The following is a 26253-nucleotide window of genomic DNA, read 5'->3' as shown; positions in this document are numbered from 1 at the left end:
TCGTTGGGAGAGGGAGGGGAGGTGGGGGGGGAGCCTTCCCTTGTGGGTGGGGTGGGGGTGGGGAGGTTGGACAGGGGGGCCCTCCCTCATGGGGGGTGGGGGAGGTCGGCGGGGGGTGGGGGGAGCCCTCCCTCGCTGCCCGCTGGGCGCTGCCCACACCACCACGGATCCGGGCGCAGGGCCAGCGCGGTGCTGGGGATGCGCACACTGGGCGAAAAAGCTGCAGAGCCAGCCAGCGGCCGTTCTTTGGTTCACAGACCTCGCTAAGACCTCCCGGCCTGTGCAGCGCGCCATTGTCTTTGCGAGTCCCTTTCAGGACTTTGGAGGCGGCTAGTTCAGAGCGGCCTGGCGTCGGTCAGAGGCTGCTATTTGACTGTGACCAAGGCTGCGGCCACCTGGAGCACAAGGCCACCTGGAGCACAGGCCACCTGGAGCGCAAGGTCACCTGGAGCACAAGATCACCTGGAGCACAAGATCACCTGGAGCACAAGGCCACCTGGAGCACAAGGCCACCTGGAGCACAAGGTCACCTGGAACACAAGGTCACCTGGAGCACATGGCCACCTGGAGCACAAAGCAGGGCTGCAGCCCCCACGGCCCTGCTCCCACCACTGGTTAACGCGCACTTCTGGGCGCTGGAATTTGCATAATTACTTCTCTTTTAATCTGCAGGGTGACCTAATGTGGCCCGCGGCCGGCCTCAGGAGGCCTCAGGAAGCGGCCTTGCTGGGATCTGAGCCTTGGGCGGCCTGTCCTATCCCTAAGGCCCTCTCAAAAGGAGCCTTTTGGAGCATTAACCCCATAAAGGGCTGATTGCCAAGGCGCCTGGCGCCGGGAGCTGCTCATGAGCACTGGGGGGCATGGCGGGGGTGAAGGAGCCTTCCAGGGTGAGGTGCGAGTCCCCACTCAGGATAACCTCTCCAGTCCTGTCCCTTCTCTCCAGCCTGCGAAGGAGCTCAGCAACTGCAAATCATCTCCTAAAAGCTCGCAAGTGATTCTAGCAAGAATCCACCCAGGCTGACGACAAAAGAAAGGATATTTGTTCACTAGGAGGCTAACCAGGGACAAAAGGCTGCATTCCGTCTTGACACTTGCTAACTGCGGTCGCCTGGAGAGCAGGCCTTTGTCCACAGGCGGGCATTGTGCTGTTTACAGCCTGGCCACTGAAAATGGGCTTGCCTACATCTTGGCTAATTTGAAAAACAGTCATCCTGATTTTCTTTTCTACTTGACTTTATTTTCCAATATATCCTTCTTAAGGGCATTTAAAAATGAAAAACCTGTAATAAACATTCCTTTTAAAGGAAACATCACCCAGCTGTGCCCCAATCACCACCTCCCCTAAAATATATATATATATATTTTTTTTTAAACTATTCCCAGAAAAGAGATGCTTTATTAAAAGGGCTGTAAGGCTTGTATGTGAAGAAGCTACGAAGAATTAGAACCTTCAGTATGAAGGGGAAAAGGACAGGAAGTAACATAAATTTATAATATTCAGTGTATGAGGAAGGCAACTCTTAAAGCTTAAAGTAGCCCCGGGAAAAGAATAAAAAGAATGATACAGTGAAAATGAAAGTAAGTTTCATAGGTTCAAGAAGGGGTTACAAAAGTGAAAGCATAACAGATCATAAGAGCATATGTAGGAGTATTGAGATATATCCCCAATTTTTTTAGGTAATATGATGTATGGGCAGTTATTAGCTCTCACATCCTTGGTCTTTTTTTTTTTTTTTTAATTTTACTTATTTGTTCATGAGAGACAGAGAGAGAGAGAGAGAGAGAGAGAGGCAGGCAGAGGGAGAAACAGGCTCCATGCAGGGAGCCCGATGCGGGACTCGATCCCGGGACTCCAGGATCATGCCCTGGGCAGAAGGCAGGTGCTAAACCACTGAGCCACCCAGGGATCCCCACATCCTTGGTCTTAATGTCTGAAACACATGTTCCAATCAATATGACACTTTTGGTCATAGTGATAGATGGTCAAGACTGATAGATTAAGAACCCCTTCCTACTCGTTAAAAAAAACTTTCCCCTCCAGCGTATATAAGGTACAGAGGATCCTAAAAATATTCAAAGGACGTTAACCCATCCCTGATGTTCCAGTGAGAAGATGGAACCCACAGAAAGAAGGTAGCAAATCCAAAGTCAGAGTGGGCGGACTGGGCCCCCCTCCCAGATGGTTTTCAGGAGTTGTATAACCTGGAGTCTACTGGAATGCTATCTGGGAAGGTTAGCACACTGGGCTATCATTTATTCACATTTTAGTATAATTATTTTATCAAATGTTCTAAGCAGTTACCTGACACAAGCCTAAGATACTAGACCCTGAATAAATACATTGTAATGGTGGTAAAAATATGGGGGGGGGGGGGGACAAATGGAGCGGTGAGCAAGTAAAACAGCCCAGAAGACAAAGCCTCCTTCACAATTTTGCCTTGGGCTTTTTCCTCCAAAAGCTATTTCCTCTGTTAAAAAAAAAAAAAAAAGTTTTTATCTCTGGTGAGGTATGCTAGGTACGCAGAGGAATTCCAGAGCTGTACACCACTAACCAAAGTCACTAATGACTAAGGAGCAGCAGGAAGGTGGAGCTGCGCTGGACGGCTCTGCTTCCTAACTTGGAGGAATTGCTTTCTTTCCGGTGCAGTGAAAAAGAGAATCAATTCCATTTTGTTACAGGTAAAATCAGACTTTCAAGATGATCATGTTTTGAGCTACTGTGAGAGGGTGGGGGTAAACGTGGGGAAAAGCGAGGGCTCCAAAAACCAGGCAAAAGAAAAAAAAAAAACCACAACTCCCCTCTCTAACAGAATTAAAGAGGCAGAAACGGTGGAGAATGAGATTCCAAAACATCCTCTGGCTGGTTTGGAGCTGCTTTAATTTTCGTATTGTGTCCAAACCTGGAATTCAGCGGGTAGCGTCTAGATGCTGTTGGGGGGCCCCAGCAGGAAGGGAAAAGCCTCCGACAGCCCCAGGGCTCCTCCATTCCCGGCGCAGGGCAGCTACTGGTAGCCTAGCAACCGCCGAGGTCCCCTTTCACACCGGATTAATGTGCACAAACCGCATCGAGTGTTAGGAGGACATGGAGTACAAACTAGGCAGAAGAGAATTTTGGATTCATTCTCTACCCAGCTCTCTCTGCCACAGTCCTGCAGCCCCAGTGGCCTGCACGCTGGCCTCCCTCCCCCGTGCCTAACTCCCGGGGCACAGGGAGGGGAAGCCAGGCCCAGGTCGATGGATCTCTCTCTCTCTCTCTCTCTCTGCTGGGCACTGGGAAAACCAGGTGAGGAAGGTTAGAAAGTCTCTGGTGGGAAGGAGAAGGCATTGGAAGACAAAGAGGGACCTGGGACTGGAGCTCTCCATAGGATGAGAACCCCTGAGAAGACCCTGAGACAGAGATCAAACCACCTATCCTTATGAGATCCCTAAAAATGTGCTCCCTTGAATCTTGATTTTTTTTTTTTAGACTGATAAATCTGACTCTACCAGAAGGGGACCCTACCTGATGTGAGAAATTTTACCAAGAATCTCTACTTTTCTACATGCCCAAGAGGCATTAAGCGCACCAGGGGATTGTAGGGAATAACATTCAAAGTCAGGGGGCGCCAAACTGCAACCCAGTTTATTTACAAGTATCTCACCTCCCTTGATTATTTTCCCTCACCCTCCGAATCACTAGATCACGAGCTGGCACCGATTTACAAGGCCTTCATGACATGGACTCATCAGCCAGGCTCAAGAGGGCAGCCAAGTCTGAGAAATGCTTGGATGAGCCTGCTCTGGCCCAAGAAGCATGACACATGAGTCCATTTAGACCTTGAAGTCAAAGGCCTCCATCAATGTGCTTTCAGAGCTTCAGTGCCCATAGAAGCAAATGAATTTACCCAACAAATCCCCAAACTATCCCTCCAAACCAAGGGCAAAGTGGGGAGTGGGAAAGAATATATGTATGTATGTATATATATATATGTGTGTGTGTGTGTGTGTGTGTGTGTGTGTGTGTGTGTGTGATGCATACAGGAGGAATACAGAAACTTCATTTATAAAGCCCCAACTAGATTCAGACGAGGCTGGGAACAGAGTGACCCTCAGAACACCTCAACAGGTCCTGGGAAGAAGTACCCTCAAGCCACCAAGAGCAGTCCCATCACATCTCACTGCTGGGGAAAACCAGGACTGCCTAGCAAGACAGCCACCACCGAGAACCCCAATATTTCCTCTTACTCAACACAACTCAACTCAGAATGACTGACATTCATTAATGTGACACAATGGCTTAAAGAATACTAAAACAGATCATTCCAGAATCTCTGTTTTGCTTTTGAATTCATCACCAGATTATCTTAAGGGCTCAAACACTGTGAAAGAAAAACCAGGTTAGTTGGGTAAGGGAAGGATCTGTGCTTGCTAAGTACAGCCTGAGTCAGCCTGCAGCAGGACACAGCCAATTTCGGGAACATGACATGAGTGGCCTCTAAAGAACTGCTATGATTTACACACTGCCTAATTCTAGGGCACATTTTTTATGTCGTGCTCTAATCAAATCAAAGTCTCTGGGAATAGCACCTCCCTAATGCTTTGCAGCATACAACCTGCATAAAAACATAGGTGGATGCATCCAGGAGGCACACAGACATCATTTATAAAGCTCTCTCATGATTCTGACATGGCAGCCGCCGGCTGGCTTAGGACCATATATTTGCTGCAGTAATACTACAGTTCAGACATAGACTGGGTATGAGAGGAAAAAATAATACCCACCTCCATTCCAACAAGCTTTGTTATGACTATTTCAAGTGATTAAGCGATTCTACTACAGGTCTCTCCCCTACCATCCATCCTCTGGCCAAAAGAGAGAAGGAATGCTAACAGGTACATGAAAAAGCAACAGGCCTAAAAACTCTGAAACTGTAATACTGCCCTCCAAATAATGAGGATGGAATGTGGCTCCTAGGAGGCAAGTACCTTAGAACACATCCCATGATTTCTCCTAAAAATTAAGGATATATGTTGTCATAAATCCAAGAAACTCAGGGTGACAAATCAGAGTTCTCTTTTCTGTAGTAGGTACCAGATTGCCGTTCTCAAAAATAAAATAAAGCATACACCCCCCCCAAAAAAAATGGTGTGTGTGTGTGTGTGTGTGTGTGTGTGTGTGTGTGTGTGAGAAAAGCATCTTTTCTTTCTGCTCAGAAGGAAATCACTGTTTTGGATTGTTGACTATTTAGAAGCCGTGAACGTCAGTCCCACTGGAAAGCAGTGTGTGGCCATGGCTCATGTTCCTACGCAGGATAGTGGCTGTTGGGAACGAAGGGCCAACTCTGAAAACCTCAGGGAGCCTACAGTCCTCCACTGAAGATAAACACAGGTTCATAATTCATTATCTACCATCTCCCAAAATCCAAAACACTCTAAAAACTAAAAAATTTTCAGTCATTTGGCAGCAAAACAAACCTGACGTCATTTGGTGGTAAAGCGTGAGCTGAGCTACATAAAATCATTTGTAGTCTATTTATCCCACTTTCTGTGAATATTCTTACATCTCACTGCTGAAATAATGAGTTTGAGTCTGGAGTGCTGACCCTAGCTAGATCCTGCTGAGGATGTTACATACGTGCATGATATTACCTTTCTAAAAAAATTCCTGAATTTTAAAACCCATCTAGCCCCAAGGGTTTTAGATAGGTGGAAAAGGACTATAGACCTCGAATAGGATGCCATAAGACCCCTGCAAAAGTTACTGAAGGCCTAAGAGAGTCAAATAAACCCCAGGTTGTTTCCATCTGAGCAGCTTCCTACACAGGCCAGACTGCAGCACTATTTGGCAAAGCTGTGTTAAAAATGGGAAATGTATTACACAGGGTCCTGATTCCACGTTAAATATTGTTTCCTACCTTCACATATTCCAGAGTTGGGTCCAGAAGATGCTGATCCCTGGAAAGAGAAAACATAAGTATGAGAACAACTGGGAAGAATGCGTTCTTGCACTGAGTGAAACGTATCCAACATGATTTCACTGTGTTCATTCAAATTATTAAGATGGGCCCACCTCCCAGACAGTACTCACCGCAGACAGATAAGGAAGTCAGAACAGACACAGTTTCCTTTCATGGTGTGTGTTGGGGGTAGGGGAAGGGGGTCGGACACCACCATAATCCGCCTAGAAGCTCCACATGCTTTCTTATCATATTTAGGCTCTAAACATTAGACTATTTCATGTGGTAATTCTAGATTCACTTGAGCATAAAAATTAGACTAAAATTCTGAAGCACAGACCAGCAAGGAAGATAGAGGTGAGTGTAAAGGACTGGATGCCCAAATGAGGGGTACTCTGGACCACCCAGCAGCGTCACACCCTCTCTGACAAAAGAAAATGGAGGCTCTGGTGGGCCCAGGGGCTGCCCAAAGTCACCCAGCCCTGGGGGCAGGAGATGGAGTCTGTATACCCAGCTCCGCTTCTAGGCCACATCTTCCTTTTTATTTTAAGATTTTATTTATTTGACAGAGAGAGACAGAGAGAGAGAGAGAGAGAGAGCACACACAAGCACGGGAAGCATCAGAGGGGGAGGGAGAAGCGGGCTCTCTGCTGAGCGGGGTGCCAGATGTAGGGCTCCATCTCAGGACTCTGGGATCACGACCCAAGCCAAAGGCAAATGCTTAACCGACTGAGCCACCCAGATACCCCTTCCCCTTCTCTCTCTCTTTTTTTTAAATCGCTGCCTTGATTACCTACCCACCCACCCCTGGTGTCTAGCAGAGAATTGACCCTCACTTTCTTTGGCACCCCATACTGTTCTCTTTCCATGTAATGTCTGCTGGTGTCTGTCATAATATGACATTGGGATTAACCAGACAGTTAAAGGTAAACGGCAGCAGGTGGTACTGGGGAGGCTGATTTCTTACTGAAAGGAAGGGAAACAACCAGGGCAAAGGAGAGGAGTGGGAGACATGAGAGTGGCCATTTTCAGTATTTGCAGAGTTACAGCGAGCTGCCCCCCAACAGAGGATGTGAAAGGACAGCTGCCTTCAGAGACCTGAACTTCAAAAACTCAATACATCCCTGCAGAGATGGCATCATTCTGAGGACAGAATAGCTCTGAAGCCCGTAAGAGGAGTCTTCTCCACGGAGAGGGTCCTAGTTTATCTATAGAAAGAACGGGTGCCTCAGAAGTCCCACCAACAAGCAGCTTCCTCTGCAAGGCTGGGCTCAACCCCCAAACTCGTGGGCTTTGACACTTCCGTGGTGATGGAGAGACCCTGCAAGATGGCAGCACTTCTCCCTGGGTTGAGAGAGAATTCTGGTCACTGCTAGAGCACAAGGAGTCCCAACCCCACAGGATCTTGTGGAAACCATGCTTGGCTTGGTATGACTGTCCATTCAGGGCAGCACATGGGGCACCTGTGCAGAGGCAGGCTGGTGTCCAAGATGCTCCCCACCATGTCAGTGGAGCAGTTCTCAGAGGAGTCCCTCTAGTGCCAAAGGATCAGAGAACAGCATAAACTCACCATCCCTGGTGAGGGGTATAAACCAGTCTTTCAAAGCCTTAAAACTCTTTGTCTTCAAGTTCGTTTATCAGGCATCTTTTCCCAAAGCCCTGGAGCCTGTGTGCTGTGCCCGGGCACCACTTCTCCTGCCACCTGGACACCATGTTGATGTCATCAGGCTTTGCATCTGTGGAATCACCCGGCTAGTGACCAAAAACTCTGTCAGCAGCACTTTGGCTGTGCTCCCTTTTAAGTTCTTGAATTCCTGGTTTTCTTTTTTTTATTGTTTACTTAAAAGATTTTATTTATTCACTCATCAGAGACACAGAGAGGCAGAGATATAGGCAGAGGGAGAAGCAGGTTCCCTGTGGGGAACCTGATGTGTATTCGATCCCAGGACTCCAGGATCACGATCTGAGCCAAAGGCAGATGCTCAACCACTGAGCCAGCCAGGTGCACCAAACCCCTGGTTTTCTAGTGAATTAATATTTCAGGCTTATAGCCATCTAGTCTTAGGCTGAACATCTGGCCCAGAGGTCTGGTCCTGTGAGGACAGAAAGATGTTAGAACCATTGAAATGCTGTTCTCATCTTCAAATTTCTTTTTTATGTACATGTAAAAATGTGCATTATATACACTCATACATACATGGCTTAATGCATGGATAAACAGTATGAGTATGGGGGGCTGAAATCAAAGGTTCCCAAGTGTTTTTGGTCCAAGGATCTCTTTATGTTCTAAATTACTGAGGACTCCAAAGAGCTTTTGTTCATGTGGGTTATATCTACTGATTACTGATGTTAGAAATTAAACAAATTTTTAAAACATTTATTGATATCTTAAAAACAAACCCATCACATATAAGATAATAATATTATTATAAGTAGATATTTTTTCATAGCAAAAATTTAGTGAGAAGAGTGACACTGTCTCATATTTTTGCAAATCTTTTTCATGTCTGGCTTAGTCGAAGGACAGCTGAATTCTCATATCTGCTTCTCCATTCAGTATGTTTTGATATGTCTTGGTTTCAAAAAATGTCCATGCTCACATAGATATATAATTGGAAAAGGGAGGGGTATTGCATTAGACTTTCAGGTAATTATGGCTATTCTTCTTTGATACCATACCAACACTGAACAAGTGGTAGTTTCTTAAAGATTAGTTGAAATGTGTCATCTTGGACCACACCTGTTATTCTTCTGCATCTATCTTGCACTTTGATTGTCCATGCATGATTCTGTATCCCCTATCCTAGAAAATACTGATTCACCAAGTTATATAGATATTCTAAATTTTGACACATTTCATTATAATATTAAAAAAAATCACATTTGTCAGTATCATCACTAATCTCATCAGAAGTTGTTAAGCACTGGAAAGTGTCAAGCTCATGGAAGATACCAGTTTTCCAAACTTTAATTTTCAGTTGAAAGGTTGAATTTTGGGACATCTGGGTGGTTCAGTGGTTGAGCATCTGCATTCAGCTCAGTTCCTGGGATCGAGTCCCATTATCAGGGTCCCCCTGGGGAGCCTGCTTCTCCCTCTGCCTATGCCTTTGCCTCTCTCTCTCTGTGCCTCTCATGAATAGATAAATAAAATCTTTAAAAAAAAAAAAAAAAGCAAGCTTGAATTTTTTCACTGGCAGCTAACACTGTCAAATATTTTCCTTGAGATTCATTCATTCATTTTGGGGAAAATATTTGCCAAATACCAAGACCATATAGTCATGGTTTGTCATTTTAATTCCCCTTTTTTTAGGTGCCCAAATGTCATTCTTTTAGTAAATTCTTTTTAGAATTTTGTCCAGGATCTACTCTTCTCACCAGATTTAGCTGTAAAATCCTTTTCCTTTCACCTTTGAAAGCTGAAATGTTCCTTTCTTTCTTTCTCAAGAGATGTACCTGAAAACTCTCTGAGCTAGCTCTCTCAGAACAGACCCTTCAAGTTCTCTTGGGAAGACCTGGGATAATCCACATGGACTCAGGCCAGGAGCTGTGCCTGGGTGGCTCCTGAAGCACTGCTGATGAGCACAGTTCCCACTCAGAGACAGGATCTCCTAGAGGCAGGGCAGCCTGTGCTCTCCCATCCAGAGAGCCCAGCATAAAAGAGCCTGGGGTGTTCTCCAAAATGCTTCCCACCTTAGATGAACCTCCTGTGTTCCTCTTTATTTTTTAAAAAAAGTAGACTCCACACCCAGCATAGAGCCCAACACAGGGCTTGAACTCACAACCCTAAGATAAAGATCTGAGCTGACCCCAACCAACTGAGCCATCCGGGTACCCCTATGTTCCTCTTTGATTCTCTACACACAACTTCTCTGGGCAGAAGAGAAGGAAACTGGGAGTCTCTGGTGAGGGATAAAACTGAAGTCCCCGGGCAGCCCGGGTGGCTCAGCAGTTTAGCGCCGCCTTCAGCCCAGGGCCAGATCCTGGAGACCCAGGATCAAGTCCCGCGTCGGGGTTCCTTCTTGGAGCCTGCTTCTCCCTCTGCCTCTGTCTCTGCCTCTTTGTGTGTCTGTCATGAGTAAATAAAATCTTAAAAAACAAAAAACTGAAGTCCCCTTTTGACACTGCCCCCAGATGAACTCTGCTAAGGAAGCCTTGTACATTCTGCTACAATAGCAGAGGGGACTCTAACTGTCCTAAAATTCTAATTCAGGGCTCCCAGGAGTCCCCTAGAGGATCCTCATGTTCTTATCCTTTTCAGATAGGCAAGGAATACAGGAGAGTATAACAAAACCAAGTGAGTGTGTTACAAATCCAAAAGCTTTCAAAGTTATTGCCTTGATCTAAATTAAAATTATGTTTGAATGCAGAAGTGTGTGTCTCCTTTCTCAGCCAGCCACCTCATCCCAGCTAACCAAAAGAAGATATGAGCTGGAAAACACAGCAGTTGGCCCCGTAGCCCCAGCCTCTAATTTGAAATAGAATATCCAATTATTCATACAAGTCTGTGCAGCAAACACTCCCTAAGCCACAGATTTATATTCTCCAACAGAGATCACTAGAAAACAAACAGAAGAACTTGGCAATCAAAATGAAAAGTTTTTATATATATATATTTTTTGCTGATGCAAATTATGAATCCTGACCCTTGTGAATCCATGATGTTTTGTGCATCTCCATTTACAATTGCTGAGGCTGGCAGGCACCCACAGCCCCTCTGTCAGGCATGCTGCCCTACAGTGCACGGTCCACAGACCACAGGAAAGCAGCAGACTGAAACTAGACCCTCCTGTTATTTTGTTCTTAGGTTGATTACGTTTTAAATAACAACATTGTGTTTACGCCAGTTAAGTCAGTGTTTCCAGTGTCCTGCTTTCTAAATAAAGTTCATACTGAGGGACGTATAGTTGGGAATCATAGAAATGATGCATTTGTTATGTTAGTTTGTTTCTCATCAGTAACCAGGTTAACAGTTCCTCCCTCTTAAAAGGACACTTGATCTACACATTTGCTATTTTGAGTTAAGAGGTTCTCCATCTGGAACATATAAGCAAAATTTCCCTAACAGATCTTCCCTGAGTGCTTGGAAGACAGATGAGGAATGAAGTACCCTATGTCTGTCTTAAATTATAGAATGTTTTAAATGAATGAATGTTTTGACTTCTTTAAATAGTATAGAATAAATTAATGGCTAACAGTGTTGCCAAACAAATGTCCTTTTGGATAGAACAAAGAGGAATCATTTGTAATAAGAGGATTCTTTCATGTAATAGAGATGTGAGAAACTAGATCTAACTGTTCTGAAGAGACTGAGTAGACTAAAGTAGAATAAAGGTTCCCTTTGAGCCCCATGCACACTAGCAATCTGCAGAGTGGATACCCCTCCTTGGTGCACATGGCATGGTATTTGGATTCCGGTTCATTCTACCGTACTTATATAGGGCCGCTCCTCTACAAGGTGAGCAACCTAAGAACAGTGGCGAGTCTACTTCATTCCCAGTATCTCCATAATTCTTGCATTCATCCCAGAAACATTTTCAAGCATCTGCAACATGGTATGCTGTAGGCCAGACAATGGAAACAGAAGAAGCGAAGACAAAGGCTCTGCTCCCAGAGAAGCTGCAGGCAAGTGGGGAAGACAGGTCAACAGACCCAGCACAATTCAAGTAGGTATCAGTGGGAAGGAAACACCATGGAGGGGCCTTTCAGGCAACCTCTGAGCTAAAGTTTGAGGGCTAGGTAGGAACTCAACTGGTGAAGCAGCTGTGAGGTAGGTGGTAATGAGAAATACCCAGGCAATGGGAGAAGTGTGTGCCAACACATGGGGACACGGGACGATGTGGCGCACTTGGGAAACCAGAGCACTCAGGAGTAACTCCGCTCTAACCCAGGCCACCAACATCTCTTGCCAGGATGCCTGCAATACCTTCCCAGCTCCACCATCTCCACAGCAGCCAGCATGATGCTTACCCAAATTAAAATCCTCTAATAACTCTCATCTGATCAGAACAAAACCCTGGAGACCTCAGCAGGGGCCCTGGTTGGCATGGTCCCTGGCAGCTCTCCAACCTCCCTGTGGTAGGAGGAATTCTGAGGATGTCTCCCAACAAGAGCTTCATCCTCTGGATTCCCAGCATTGCTGTGAAGGGGTTTTGTAGATGGAAGCCTCAGGTCAGCTGACATTAAGATCTGGCAACCATCCAAGTGGACCTGATGCGCAATACGAGGGGGCCTGGACAGCGTGACGGGACCACATGGCCTGTGACAAGGCCCGTGGCATGGAACTCTGGGCAGCCTCTACACGGGAACTGCCCCCAAGCAGACAGCCAGGGGGGAGATGTCAGGCCCTCAACCACAAGGAACTGGGTTCTGCCAACAACCCGAATGACTATGGAAGCAGATTCTTCCTCTGAGCCTCAGGTGAGAACACAGCTGCTGACATCTTCAGTTTAAGACCTGTAACCAAGAACCCAGCTGAGCTCTGTGGGGCGTAATGTGGACATTAAGGCACCAAGTTCGTGACCATTTGTTACTCAGCAAAAGCCTACTATACACTCATCGGCTATTCTATTCATTCCATCAAGACATACTGACTTTTCTTTCTGATGTTCAAACATGCCAAGCTGGTCGCTGCCTCTGTGGCTTGGCATTGCCAAGAACGTTCCTTTGCCTAGAATGTTCTCCCTGCAGTTCTGAGGCTCACCGCCTCACATCATTCAGGTCTCTGCTCCAACACCACCTCCTCAGAGCTTGCCTTAAATACCTATCTAAATAAGCACCACCATTACCTCTATTGCCTTATCTGACTTTATTTTTTTCCATATCATCTGCTATTATATGAAATTGCTCATGGTCTTTTATCCTATAATATAATCCTGCAAGACTGCGGCTTTCTCTGCTTTATTCACCTTGGTATCCCCTGTGCTCTGCACACAGCAGCTCCCTAGTAACCACTTGTTGAATTAATGAATAAGGAACAAGTTATGGAGGTGCAGGGTTGGAGAGGGCTCAGGAGCGGTGGCAGTTTAGAAGATCAGGATGAAGAAGAGGCAGAGACAGAGCATAAGCAGCTTGGATGCCATATAAACATGTCTAGACTTATGAAAGCAATGAGATTTGTTGAAAAATCTTAAGCCTCAGAATAACTGGAGATTTGTGTTTTAGAAAAATTCCCCTGCACTAGTGTGGAAAACAGATTCGTAGGGGGGCAAGACGGAGTCGGGAAGACCAAAGGAAAGGATGCTGGAGAGGTCCGCATGACAGAGGGAGCGGGGATGGTGTGCAGATTAAATAGACTTTTTAAAGTGAGAATAGACAAATGGTGATAAAGGACTAGATTCAGTGGGTGAAAAGGAAGAGAGAGATAAGGGCACTTGCTGAATTCTTTCTAAGGGAATTAAGTAGATGGTGCCTAGCACATCTCAATATACTCATTAAGAATGAACTAGTAAAAACATTTGCTTCAAGCACTAAACTATGCAAACTTTTAAGACTATTGGAATCTGAATTGTAAGACTCTGCCCCATTGCCACCCTTTTCCATGGTTAGCAGTGCACACATGATTGCTGCCATTCAGCTCCTGAATGTTTCAGATAGCCTCCCTTCCTTTTCAACTAGTAAGTAAGTTACTTTCAGAAGGGTCTTTCACATTTTTCAAATTATGAACATGTAAATCTTTCCCATAAAGTATGATGAAATGTAACAAATAGTTAAGGGATCCCTTCACACCAACAAAAATAGTTACCTCGGAAGTAAATGCAGAACAATAAAACAAGACAGCTGTGTAGATACTAGCCAAGAATGCCTGTTTTACATAATCCTTTGGTCTTCTCCGTCAGCCCCACTCCAGAGAGCAACCAGTGCTTGTTTATGTCTTTGCCATGGAACTATTAGCTCCATAAGGGTAGGGGCTACTTCTGTCTTGCTCATCAATATATACTAAGCCCTTCAAACTATATTTGTCACATTAACAGCCAATTAATAAATAAACAAGGGCAAGAATGGACAAATGAAAATTTAAACCTTAAAAAAACACTTTTGTATATAGTCCAAATAAGGCCTCAGAAAATTAGAAATTTCTACCATGGGACTTTTGTTTGCTTAATATGGTAGACCAGATACTCTGAAAACTAAATGATAAATTAAATTACAAATACACTCTCAAATGTATTGAAGTCACAAGAAAGATAAATCCTCAAGAAACACAGACATATACAAAATAAGAACAAAACAAATCAAGAACACAAAACATGAACAAGAGGGTAAGAAGCAAAGCAGGAGGCAGCCCAAGTGGCTTAGCGGTTTGGCACCACCTTCAGCCCGGGGTGTGATCCTGGAGACCTGAAATCGAGTCCCACAAAGGGCTCCCTGCATGGAGCTTGCTTCTCCCTCTGCCTCTGCCTCTCTCTCTCTCATGAATAAATAAATAAAATCTTAAAAAAAAAAAAAAAAGAAGATGAAGCAGAGCAGGGAGGATAAGCCTTGGGTCCATAGAAGTGAGCAGGTAATCACAGAGCCACATATAACGTCTGAACCATCAGAACAGGACTATACCATCCCTACAAAAAGAATCTGCAAAAATAAATACATACATGAAAATTAAGAAGGTAGCATGCTCTCCAGCAAGGGGAACCAAGAAGGAAACCCACTGTCTCCACCACAAATTCTGATGGAAAAAAATAATGGCAGTAATAATGGTCTCCCTTGAGAATTTGGAACCACAAATCAGTCTTCATGTTGGTTGGGATTCAAATTTATACTACCTTCTTTGACAGAGAATCCAAAACTAAGAAATTAAAGTGTTTGGGTTGGTGGTGCCATTACTAAGGAAACAGTGTAAATACTTTTGGGTGGGGTAAGGGGGAGGTACTTTATCAATAGAATGCCACTCAGGATACCCACAAATGTGGTTAAACATAAATTTCCTTTCAGAAATAACCATATACACAGGAAGCAGGCCCTAATCACTGAAGCCAGCAAAAATAACAATAGACTGAGATCCTTCAAGACTTCAGATATCGGAATATCAGATATAGGCTATAAAATAACAATGTATGATTAAAAAAAAGGAATAAAAAAGGTGATCTCAGAGTAAACAGGCAGTTATAAAAACAAAAAACTGATTAAAATATATAATCTGCTACATGACAGATTAAACATGACCTAAATATGACAAATCTATAAAGAAACTATAAACAAATATACAAAGACACTATACAATCACAGCACAGAGAAAAAAGGTGATGGAAAATATAAAAGCAACGTGGAAGGTAGAATGAGAAGGCCTAATTACATTTAACCAGAACTCTAGAAGAGAACCGAGAGAGAAAATAAGCAATAGTCAAAGAAATAATGATGAGAAATCTTCAAAATAAAGATACCCAATCTCAGATTTCAGGCATCCCAACTCATCCTACACTGTATCAACAAAAATAAACTCTCACACAGACACACTGCAATGAAACTACAGACCATCAAAACCAGAGAGAATATGGTAAAAAGCAGCCAAAGAGCAAAGAAAAAGTTATCCTCAGAGCAATGACAATTAGGCTGGCAGTGGGTCTTCATCGGCCAGGAGGTAACTGGTAAACATCAAATATATTACAAATATATTCTCAAATGTATTGAAGGTGACTCCAAACCAGCAGGGATGGTATCAAACAAGACGAATGTGTCATTTGAGGAGTTAAAAAAAAAAAAAATAGCAAGTGCTGGCAAAGATGTGGAGAAATCAGAGCCCTTATGTGTGGTTGGTGGGAATGTAAGTGGTACAGCTGCTAGAAAAAATAGTGTGGAGGTTCCTCACAAAATGCAAAACAGAACTACCGTATGATCTAGCAATTCCACTTCTGAGTATATGCCCAAAAGAACTGAAAGCAGGATTTCAAGAAGATATTTGTGCACACGTGTTCTTAGCAGCATTCTTCACAGAAGCTAAAATGTGGAAGCAACCTAAGTGTGCACTGATGAAAGAAGAGATGAACAAAATGTGGTACACACATACAATGGACTATTACTCGGCTTAAAAAGGGAGGAAATTCTGACATAGGCTAGGACAGGGATAAACCTTGAGGACTTTATGCTAAGTGAAGTAAACTGGTTACAAAAGGACAAAAAGCATACAGTTTTATTGATTTTTAAAAAAAAATTTTTTGAGGGCAGCCCGGGTGGCCTGGGGCATGATCCTAGGGACCCGGGATTGAATCCCACGTCAGGCTCCCTGCATGGAGCCTACTTCTCTCTCTGCCTCTCCCTCTCTCTCTCTGTCTCTCATGAATAAATAAATAAAATCTTTTTTAAAAAGGGTTTTTTGGGATCCCTGGGTGGCGCAGCGGTTTGGCGCCTGCCTTTGGCCTAGGGCGTGATCCTGGAGACCCGGGATCGAATCCCACGTTGGGCTCCCGGTGCATGGAGCCTGCTTCTCCCTCTGCCTATGTCTCTGCCTCTCTTTCTCTCTCTCTCTCTCTCTCTCTCTCTCTCTGTGACTATCATAAATAAATAAAAAATTTAAAAAAATAAATAAATAAATAAATAAAAAGGGTTTTTTAAAAATATTTTACTTATTTGAAAGAGAGAGTGAGAGCATGTGAGTACGGGGAGGAGCAGAGGGAGAAGGAGAGGGAGAAGCAGACTCCACAATGAGTGTGGAGCCAGATGCAGGGCTCCATCTCATGACCCTGAGATCCAGACCTGACCTGAAATCAAGAGTTGGACACTTAACTAAGCCACCCAGGTGCCCCTGTACAATTTTATTTACATGAGGTACCTAGAGTAGTCAAATTCCCAGAGACAGAAAGAATAGTGGTTGCCAGGGGCTGGCGGGGAAAGGATAGGAAGTTGTTTCATGGGTACAGAGTTTCTGTTTTGCAAGATAAAAAGAGTTGAGGAGACTGGCTGCAAAACACTGTGACTGTACTTAATATTTCATCAACTCATCACTAATTGTACACTTAAAAATGGCTAAGATGGTAAATTTTATATTATGTGTATTTTACCACAATAAAAAAAAAAAGACTAATGGGGTGCCTGGGTGACTCAGTCAGTTCACCGCCTCTTGATTTCAGCTCAAGTCATGATCTCAGAGTGGTGAGATGGAGCCCTACCCTCTGTCAGGCTCTGCGATCAGCAGGAAGTCCGCTTGAGATTCTCTTCCCCTCCCTCTGCCCCTCTCCCCTGCATGCTCACTTTCTCTCCAAAATAAATATATAAAACTTAAAAAAGAAAAAGAAAAAAGACAAACTAAAACATAGGGCAACGATGGCATATAAGCCAAGTGAAAGGCCACATTTTAAGGTCCTATATTGTTCAGGAAGAAGTAAAGGTGTTCTTTTTATGTTTTACAAAGTAATTGTGTTTTAAAAGTAACAGTAAATGAAGAGTAATTTCTTTTTTAAGATTTTATTTATTTATTCATGAGAGACACACAGAGAGAGAGAGAGAGAGAGAGGCAGAGACACAGGCAGAGGGAGAAGCAGGCTCCATGCAAGGAGCCCAATGTGGGACTCGAACCCAGGAATCTGGGATCACACCCTGAGCCACCCAGGCGTCCCAAAGAGTAGAGTATTTTTAAAGAGATAATACAAAATAAGGCAATTTTTAAAATCCACAGGTTTAAAAAAAATGTACAGCTAGTACAGACATACATAAGAGACAGCTATAAGCCCAAATACTGTATATCACTAAACTCAATAACTGTTAACTAGATTAAACTCACAAAACAGATTTTCAGAGGTTGAATACAGCACATATAGGATACATTAAAAGTGGTATTTTGAAGGAAATGTATAACCATAATGCCTATTTTTAGGGAAAAAAAGACTAAGTATCCAGTTTAAGTTAAAAGAATAAACACAACTAGAACAACAGAGATGAGGCAGAGAAATTAAATATAAAACAATGATAGAACAGGGGAGCAACAAATAAACCCTTGTTCTTTGGAAAGCCTGATAAAACGACCCTCTGACAGGTATCATCCAGGGTAAAAGAAAGAAGGCACAAAACAATATAGGAAATGACAAATGAGTAGAGCCATGGACACAATAGAGCATAGTAAGGGAATCCTATGAACATCTCTATGCCAATGAATTTTAAAATTTAGCATAAATGAACAAATTCCTAGAAAAATACTAAAACAGACTCAAGAAGAAACAAATTTGAATAGCCCTATAACCATTTAAAAAACTGAACCAGTAGTTCAAGATCTTGCACAGATCCTAATGGTTTTACTATCTAGCAAGTTCTGCCAAACTTTAGAATTATTATTACTTGAAAATGACATAAAAGCTTCAAGAGACTGGAAAAAGAGGATATTTTAACTTTGATCCCAAAAGCAGACCAGGTCAACAAAAGGAAAGTATCACTAAAAGGAAGGTATAGGATAATCTCACACATGAATAGATATATATTTTTTAAAGATTTTATTTATTTATTCATGAGAGACACAGAAAGAGAGAGGCGGAGACACAGGCAGAGGGAGAGGGAGAGGCAGGCTCCATGCAGGGAGCCCAACGTGGAACCCGATCCCGGGTCTCCAGGATCACACCCTGGGCTGAAGGCGGCACTAAACCGCTGAGCCACCCGGGCTGCCCGAATAGATATTTTTTTAAAAACCTCAATAAAATATTAATAAACCGGGATCCCTGGGTGGCGCAGCGGTTTGGCGCCTGCTTTTGGCCCAGGGCGGGATCCTGGAGACCTGGGATCGAATCCCATATCAGGCTCCTGGTGCATGGAGCCTGCTTCTCCCTCTGCCTGTGTCTCTGCCTCTCTCTCTCTCTGTGACTATCATAAGTAAATAAATAAAAATTTAAAAAAAATTTTTAAATATTAATAAACCAATTCTAACAATGTAGAAATATACATCATAGTCAAACTAGGTTGACTCCAGAAATACAGGGGCAATCGAACAGTGAAAACCTACTGATACAATTTACCACATTAACAGGTTAAAGGAGAAAAATCATTTGAAGCATCTAATTAATGAGAGAAAAAAGCATTTAACAAAAATCATCCTTCTAGGATCTTGGGAGGGAAAAAGCTAACTCTTCACAAATGAAATACAGAAGAACTTCTGTAACTTGAAAAGGGTATCTATGAAAAGCCTCAGTAAGCATTATTATTTTTTTATTGGAATTCAGTTTGCCAACATATAGCATATCACCCAGTGCTCATCCCGTCAAGTGCCCCCCTCAGTGCCCATCACCCAGTCACCCCAACCCCCTGCCCACCTCCCAGTAAGCATTATTTTTAATGGCAAATTATTAGAATCATTACTAAAATTAAGCCATCAATCAGAAACAGGGATGTCCCTTCTTGCTTCTGTGCACCACTGTCCTGAGGTCCTAGCCCATAAAATTAAATAAGAAATAAAAGGTATAAGAATCAGAAAAAGGAGAACAAAACTGTCATGATTCACAAATGTTCACTGCCTCCATTAGAACACAAAGAATCCATACAGACCTTATAAGGAAGTAGAGCAAAGTTCCTGGATATGAAGCACTGTGCAAAAATCTTCAATCTAAAACCTACTGAGGGAATATAAGGCTTGTATGTCTAGGTTGGAGTTCTTGCTTTATGGGTGTTCATTCATCACAAAGGAACTCATTCCTACAATACCTAACTGAAATGCAAGACAAAGAGCTATGTGGGATCTGTAGTTTGAGTTCCTGTTTATCTGAAGTAGTAGGGCCAAGGAGGAACAATCACTGTACCTCCGGGGTCTACTGGTCTACCATGCTTAATCAACTCATGACCAGAGCATGTCACACAATCAGGGACAGAGTTCACCCTCCATTGGCAACTTGGTGGCTGCAGCCCACTCCCATGTGGATATGGCCTTGGAATCTAGAGCCTTCACCCTCCATTCTCCATCACAAAGTGCCATCAACATCTCAGGATCTTGGTTGGGAAGAAAAGAGGATGGAAGGATTGCAGGAAGGAAGAGCTGGCAATAGGCTTTAAATCTAGTAGGAGTCTATGTCCACTGGACAATGTTCCTTACCAGATCATGTTCTTTTAGGTAAAATTAATATATGAGACAGTCTAGCGTTCTCATTTTATATTTTATTAGATGATATCCATAGTACTAAGCCTTGCCCAGCTCACCAGCCTTAGTTCCTCTTCTTGCTCCTAACGGTCCAGTAAATCCAAACTGCCTGGAATTCCCTGAACCAAGAGGCCTTGAGTCCCCACCACCTTCCTGTTCATTCCCCTCTTCTCTGACCACCGTTTCCCCTGCCCCCCACAACTTAGAGAATAACATCTCCCCAGCACTCCTTTTTTATTATAAAACCTTATGACAAATAATTCAATACAATGCATGTACCCACGTCCATCTCCCTTACCGGACTATGAGCTCACTGAGAACAGGGATTATATTTTATTTACCTTTGTATCCTCAGGGCTTGGCTGCTCAATAAATGTTGGTTTGAATGAATGAACGTTTGGGTGTGGGTGTCCTCTCCACTGTGCAACAGGTCTAGACCCCAACCCTTCCCTTTGCCACACTCCCTGGATTCACCAAGGGAAGAATAATATTGTAGGGAGAGAGGCAACAAGAGAGAAATGTTGTTCTTGAACTGATGGGCCTTCCCATTAGAGACATGATTTAGCTCCAGCTCCATGCTTGAACTGTGGTAGCCTCAGAGAGAACCCCTTCAGCTGTGGATCGCTGCTGCTATCAGGGCCATGCCTGGATCCCCAGCCCCACCGAGACTAGATGTTTTCAAAGTGACATCGAGAGGCCAGCTGCTCCTGCTGAACAGGAATCTCTCTGGGCCATGCCCGAAATGCCCTGTGTGAAGTTCATCAGGGAGTGCACCAAGAGGATGAAGAGATCACTACGGGGCCACTTCCATTGGCTTGTGGAAAAACAAGAAGAGGTGGACACTTAAAATAGGGCTGGCCTGGAGAGTAGAGAGACAATCTCTCTTGGAAAAAATCTCAACTGGTATGTGAGTAGATGGACAGGTTCTTTATTGATGCTGGAATCACATGACCATCCCAATAAAGAGGTACTTTCTTACTCTAGGCAGGGGCATATAATGTATATAGCCTTTTGCTAATTTTAAAAGATATGTAGCTTTAAAAACACAGAGCTTGGGATGTCTGGGTGCCTCAGTGGTTGAGCACCATCTGCCTTCAGCTCAGGGCATGATCCTGGGGTCCAGGATCAAGTCCCACTCAGGCTCCTTGCAGGGAGCCTCCTTCTCCCTCTGCCTGTGTCTCTCATGAATAAATAAGTAAATCTCAAAAAAAAAAAAAAACCCACAGAGCTGTAACACTTCAGGATGTGCATTTAGGAAAATATATTTGGTTTCATCACCTTGCAAAATAAACAAGAAGAGATTCACTGTCCCACATCTCACAACATATATATTGACCTTATTTGTTAGAATAGGCTTCGCTGGGGGCTGACAAAAGTAAGGTTGGTGCATACTTTATATTCTCCTCCCAGGGTTAGCATAGGACATGAGAAGTTCGTCTTCACTAATACATTGAACCTTAGGGATATTCCTTAATGATTAAACCAAAAGATCTGCTTTAGAGAGGAGGAGTGGCCTCAATAGAAGCTCTGTAGAGGGGGGTCCATCTTCTATTTCTGGTTGTCTAGTGCTAAAAACAATTCACCAGATTTGTGATCTGGGCAGTCAAGTGTGACCACTTCCCTTCATCTGAATATTAAACTTCAATTAATGCTCCTAAAATCACATTAGCTCCTTTGACAACTATAGCACACTGCTGACTCATTCCAAAGCTGCACTTATCCAAATCCTCCACTATTTTTCACATATGGCTAGAACCCAAACCCCACGCTCAGAGTATGGGGTTTGGGTTATAGTCTTCGCACTAGAGTCTTATCCAATTAGATTTGGTGTATTCTTTCAAAATGCCAATATCTTTTTTGGATCGCATTTCTGTCATTCTGACATATGAATCATGTCATCCATCAAAGGAATCTGTATGTCAATATTATTGTCTAAACGATTTTTAAAAATTGGCCAGAATGGACAGATGTGGATCAATCAGGACACAGCCTGCACACTTCATCTACTACCACCTAGCCTGCCTCTCACCCAAAGGATAGCACCAGTGATTGGCATCGGTTTCCATACCTTCTCAACCTTCCTTTAAACCTACCAACAAATAACCCCAGGAAGGAAATTAATCTGGTATGACTTGCTTTTGGCAAAGCCCTGCTAATATACAAATAGCTGCTATTTCCTCCACCAAATATGCAAAACTCATTGTCCTAATAATCCTTTTATGATATTTCCTGAGATCAGGTCAATTGAATCATGTTACAGGTTAATTTCATCTCTCTAATTCCTTTCCTGAAAGCTGAAATACTCCTCTCTCTGCATCTTCCCTGTAGTGTGCGTTATGCCTCCATCCTCCGAGGTCGATGGTCTGCTTTGATGGGCTCGGCCTCCAGCTCCCTCAGTCTTCTGGGGCCTTGAGGCTTCACCTCATTTGGGAGCATTCAAGCCTCTTCTACTCCAGACAGTTCTCTTCCTTTTCATGGATCCTACCCTTTCCAATCAGAGAAGTCATTTCCTTGACAAAAAATGCAAGCCGAACGGAGGCTCAGCAGTTTGGTATCTGTCCCATCCCCCTCTCTCTGGTTTTATTGTTCCAAACATAACTCCTGAAAGCCCTTTGTGTTACCCTTAGCATTTTTCACAATCCTCTGCTTGCTCTGTGCTCTGTTTCTTTTGTAGCCCGGAGCCACCCTCTGGTATGGTCCTTGGCTGCATGGGTTGCATGGCTCAACCTTTTCCTGGGCCTGGGTCCAAGGCCAGGATGACACAGAGGACTCGGTGGCACACAGAACAGGCAGGCCCCAAGGGAAGGGTTATCTAGAAAGCACAACCTTCGATCATCCAGTCAAGGATGTGCATACTGGAAACATGATACGTGGAAATATGTTAAGGTCAAAGGTCAAGAGAAGCAGAACTGTTTCTAGAACTAGCAGTGATGTGAAGGGTAATCCCATGGATGTGAAGTTTAGATCGGGGGCAAAGAAAATGGAAAGAACAGATGCTGGCAAGGTTGGATGGTTCAAAAGGGGCACCCCTTTTTCCTAGGGCTATGAACTCCTCACACAAACACACAGCCCCTGGCCTGCCTCTAAAGCTCTACCCACCCCCCCAAGCACAAAGTCAGGCACATGGTCTATGTTCAACATACCCATGGATGAACTCAGCAGAATGGCCCTGGCTCATCACACCGCATTAGGGGGATCCTGGAAACCAATCAGTCCAGGAGCAGACAGTCCTGCAGATGCAGTGTTAAACCAAGAACTACCTGGACAGTCACATACCTCTTCCTCCTTCGAACTGTGTTCAGCACGCTATTTATGGCTGTCCTCAACCGTGATTCCCCTTCAGAGCCTCGGACCATGCAATCAGCTTATCATTTCCTTCAACTTTGGGAATCTTTCTTCTTAATGCCCAGGGTACACTGTAGATAAGGACCCATTTTCCTCCCTGGCTATCAGAGATTCTAAGGCCTGGGTACTTGTAATATGCCTGCTTCTCTCACCTCGGCAGCCAATTCCTGCTTCTAGGAGTCCATTTCTATCTCATTTGAAAATACAGCAATGCCTGATAAGTGTGCTCATGACATATATTAACAGAATGGCAATTAAACCATCTCCTTAGGCAGATTCCCTAATCATGTGTAAACAGCATCATTTAAATATCCCACATGTTACACTCTGGTGAGTCTAGATAGGAATCCGAGACTAATACAAAGCAGTACTGGTTGATAAAAATTTGACACAGTCATAGGTTAACCTGTGCTCAGCAGAATTCTAGTGACAGCATTAAGCCAAGAGCTATAGCTCATATCTTAACTTGGCAGGAGTCAGTCAAACTGAATAGAGTAAGAATAAGAAAAACTGTATCAAGGCCAGTATGTCTCTTGGCAAGCAGAGAGGGTCTGGCATCAGTGACTCATCAGGCTTCGGGCTGTCTGAGCCCAAACACAGCACTTTTGATAAAAGCAGATGCTTTGTTTGGCTGGTGTCTCTTTGCCCTTCCTCCCTCTCCCAGTCCCATCCACCCCACCCCCAGCCGCGCTTCATCCCCTCTAGAACAGTGTGTCTGTAAAGGTCTCTTCTCAACTGTTTCAAAGGCAGAATAAAAGCCATGTGGTTTTGAGATAACGTCCTCAAGACCTCTAAAAGGAAAGATTTTACCGAGCCAAACAGACAGAACATATGCCCTCAACCTGCCTTCCAGGTGGCTGCCCACCTGAACCTTGGAAAAGCAGCCGTCACCCCTCAGGCAAAAAGCCTGCATGTCAACCACAGTCATCCATTTACCTCCTCTGTCCAGAGTCACCAGGGAACGTGTGGGACCCAGCAGGGAAGAAAGCGCAGGAGCATAATCACCATGCTGCTGACACAAGCCCACAGGGAGGGTGGCCCTGGGGACATGTCTGCTTTAATTAAATCAAAAACGTTTTCTAAAAAGACTCAAATAATGAAAAAATGTGTTTTGTTTTATTACATGCTTAGAAGATTAGATCTTTTCCTATTGAGTTGTGTCTCTCATCTTAAGAAGAAAAACTTTCCTTTGAACAGTACCTCTATGCAATTCCTGCCTCCCTTCTCTTTCCTTCCCTTCCAAACCCAAGGCTCAGGCTGCACCACTGACTCCTTGGAACAGATGTGGTGAGGTTCCTCAGGGCTGGGTCCTAGGGTCCCTTCCCTTTATGCCTTACATAGCTCTCTCCCTTGGTGAGGACATCTGCTTCCATGGCTTTAATTTCACTTCTATGCAGACTCCTAACTTTGTAGCCTTGAGCACAGCTCTCCAGAGCTCCAGGCTCATAACGCCGACTGGTTAACACCTCCACTTGGCATGCCTGCCTCTTGAACTTAGCACATCCTAAAGACAAGTCTCAGTTCTCTGCCATCTACCAAACAAAAAGTAGCTGAACAAATGAAGCCCTGTTTCCCTCCTGGTCTTTCCCGTCTCAGTAAGTGGCCCCGCCTCATACACTCAGCTGCCTGATCCTCCCAACCTTCAGGAAGTTCCCTAGACTCTACTTACCAAACCAATCTTGAATCTACCGCCGTTTACCTTCTCCACCACTACTCTGGCACAGACCTCCACCTGCTCCCTCTACCTCTGCGCCCACCTCCTGCTCTCCAGGCCCTCTCCCCTACCAATCTCCTCTCCAAGGAGACCAAGTGATAGTCTAAAAACTGAATCAGGGCAGCCTGGGGGGCTTAGCGGTTTAGCACTGCCTTCGGCCCAGGGCCTATCCTGGGGTCCCAGGATCGAGTCCCACATCAGGCTCCCTGCATGGGTCCTGCTTCTCCTTCTGCCGTGTCTCTGCCTCTCTCTCTCTCTTTCTCTGTGTCTCTCATGAATAAAATCCTAAAAAATAAATTAATTAATTAAAATAAATTAAAAATTTAAAAAAATTAAAACTGAATCAGATCACATTTTTCCCTTACTTAAAACCCTTGAAAGACTTCCCTTTGCCCTCAGGAGAAAACCTAAACTCCTCACACCAAGATGAAGACCAGTACCATCCAATAGAAATACTATATGAAAAACATATTATTTTTTTTATAACACCTGGTATTCATCACAACTGTCCTCCTTAATACCCATCACCTACTTCACCCAACCCCCCCAAACCTCCCCTCGGGTAATCATCAGTTTGTTCTCTATAGTTAAGAGGATGTTTCTTGTTTTTTCTCTTTCTCTTTTTTCCCCCTTCCCTCACATGTTTTGTTTCTTAAATTGCACATGACTGAAATCATATGGTATTTGTCTTTCTCTGACTTATTTTGCTTAGCATAACATTCCAGTTTCATCCATATTGTTGCAAATGACAAGATTTCATTCTTTTTGATGACTAATATTCCAACGTGTATATCCATTCATACGAAAACATGTAATTTTAAGTTTTCTAGTAGCCAATTGAAAAGAAATAGGTAAAATTAATTTCTATCTTATTTAACATATTTTAAAAACAATACCATTTTAATCCATAGTAACATAATAAATATTAATGAAATATTTTACATTCTCTTTTTATATTAATCTCCAAATGTTCCCTCCCCCAGAGAGGCCTTCCCTCCACCCAATCCAAGGAACTCTTGCATCTCCTCATCTTGTGGTTACATATTTATTGACACATTTGTCTACATGCCCCATAAACTAGGCACAGCCTAAGGACAGGGCCACACCTATTCCAATCTCCGTGGGTACTTGGTATCCAGCATCACGCCTGGCACAAAATAAGCTCAATAAATATTTACCAAAGAATAAATAGCAAAGATGCTAATATTAAGTACAAG

General features: G+C 43.8%; 1 protein-coding gene across 3 annotated transcripts in view; it reads right to left on the bottom strand.

Moving 5' to 3' along the window:
* BCAR3 (BCAR3 adaptor protein, NSP family member) overlaps positions 1-26253 on the bottom strand; it is a 155781-nt gene that overhangs the window by 71554 nt on the left and 57974 nt on the right. For all 3 annotated transcript variants that reach the window (XM_049111660.1, XM_049111661.1, XM_025417593.3), the window contains exon 3: positions 5895-5934. In XM_049111660.1, the coding sequence (XP_048967617.1) occupies positions 5895-5934 (40 nt within the window). The remainder of the gene's footprint in view (positions 1-5894; positions 5935-26253) is intronic.

This window comes from Canis lupus, chromosome 6 (genome assembly GCF_003254725.2).
Source record: "Canis lupus dingo isolate Sandy chromosome 6, ASM325472v2, whole genome shotgun sequence".
Classification (NCBI taxonomy): Eukaryota; Metazoa; Chordata; class Mammalia; order Carnivora; family Canidae; genus Canis; species Canis lupus.
Note: the sequence above shows the minus strand (reverse complement) of the source record. Positions and strands in the feature narration are given on the sequence as shown.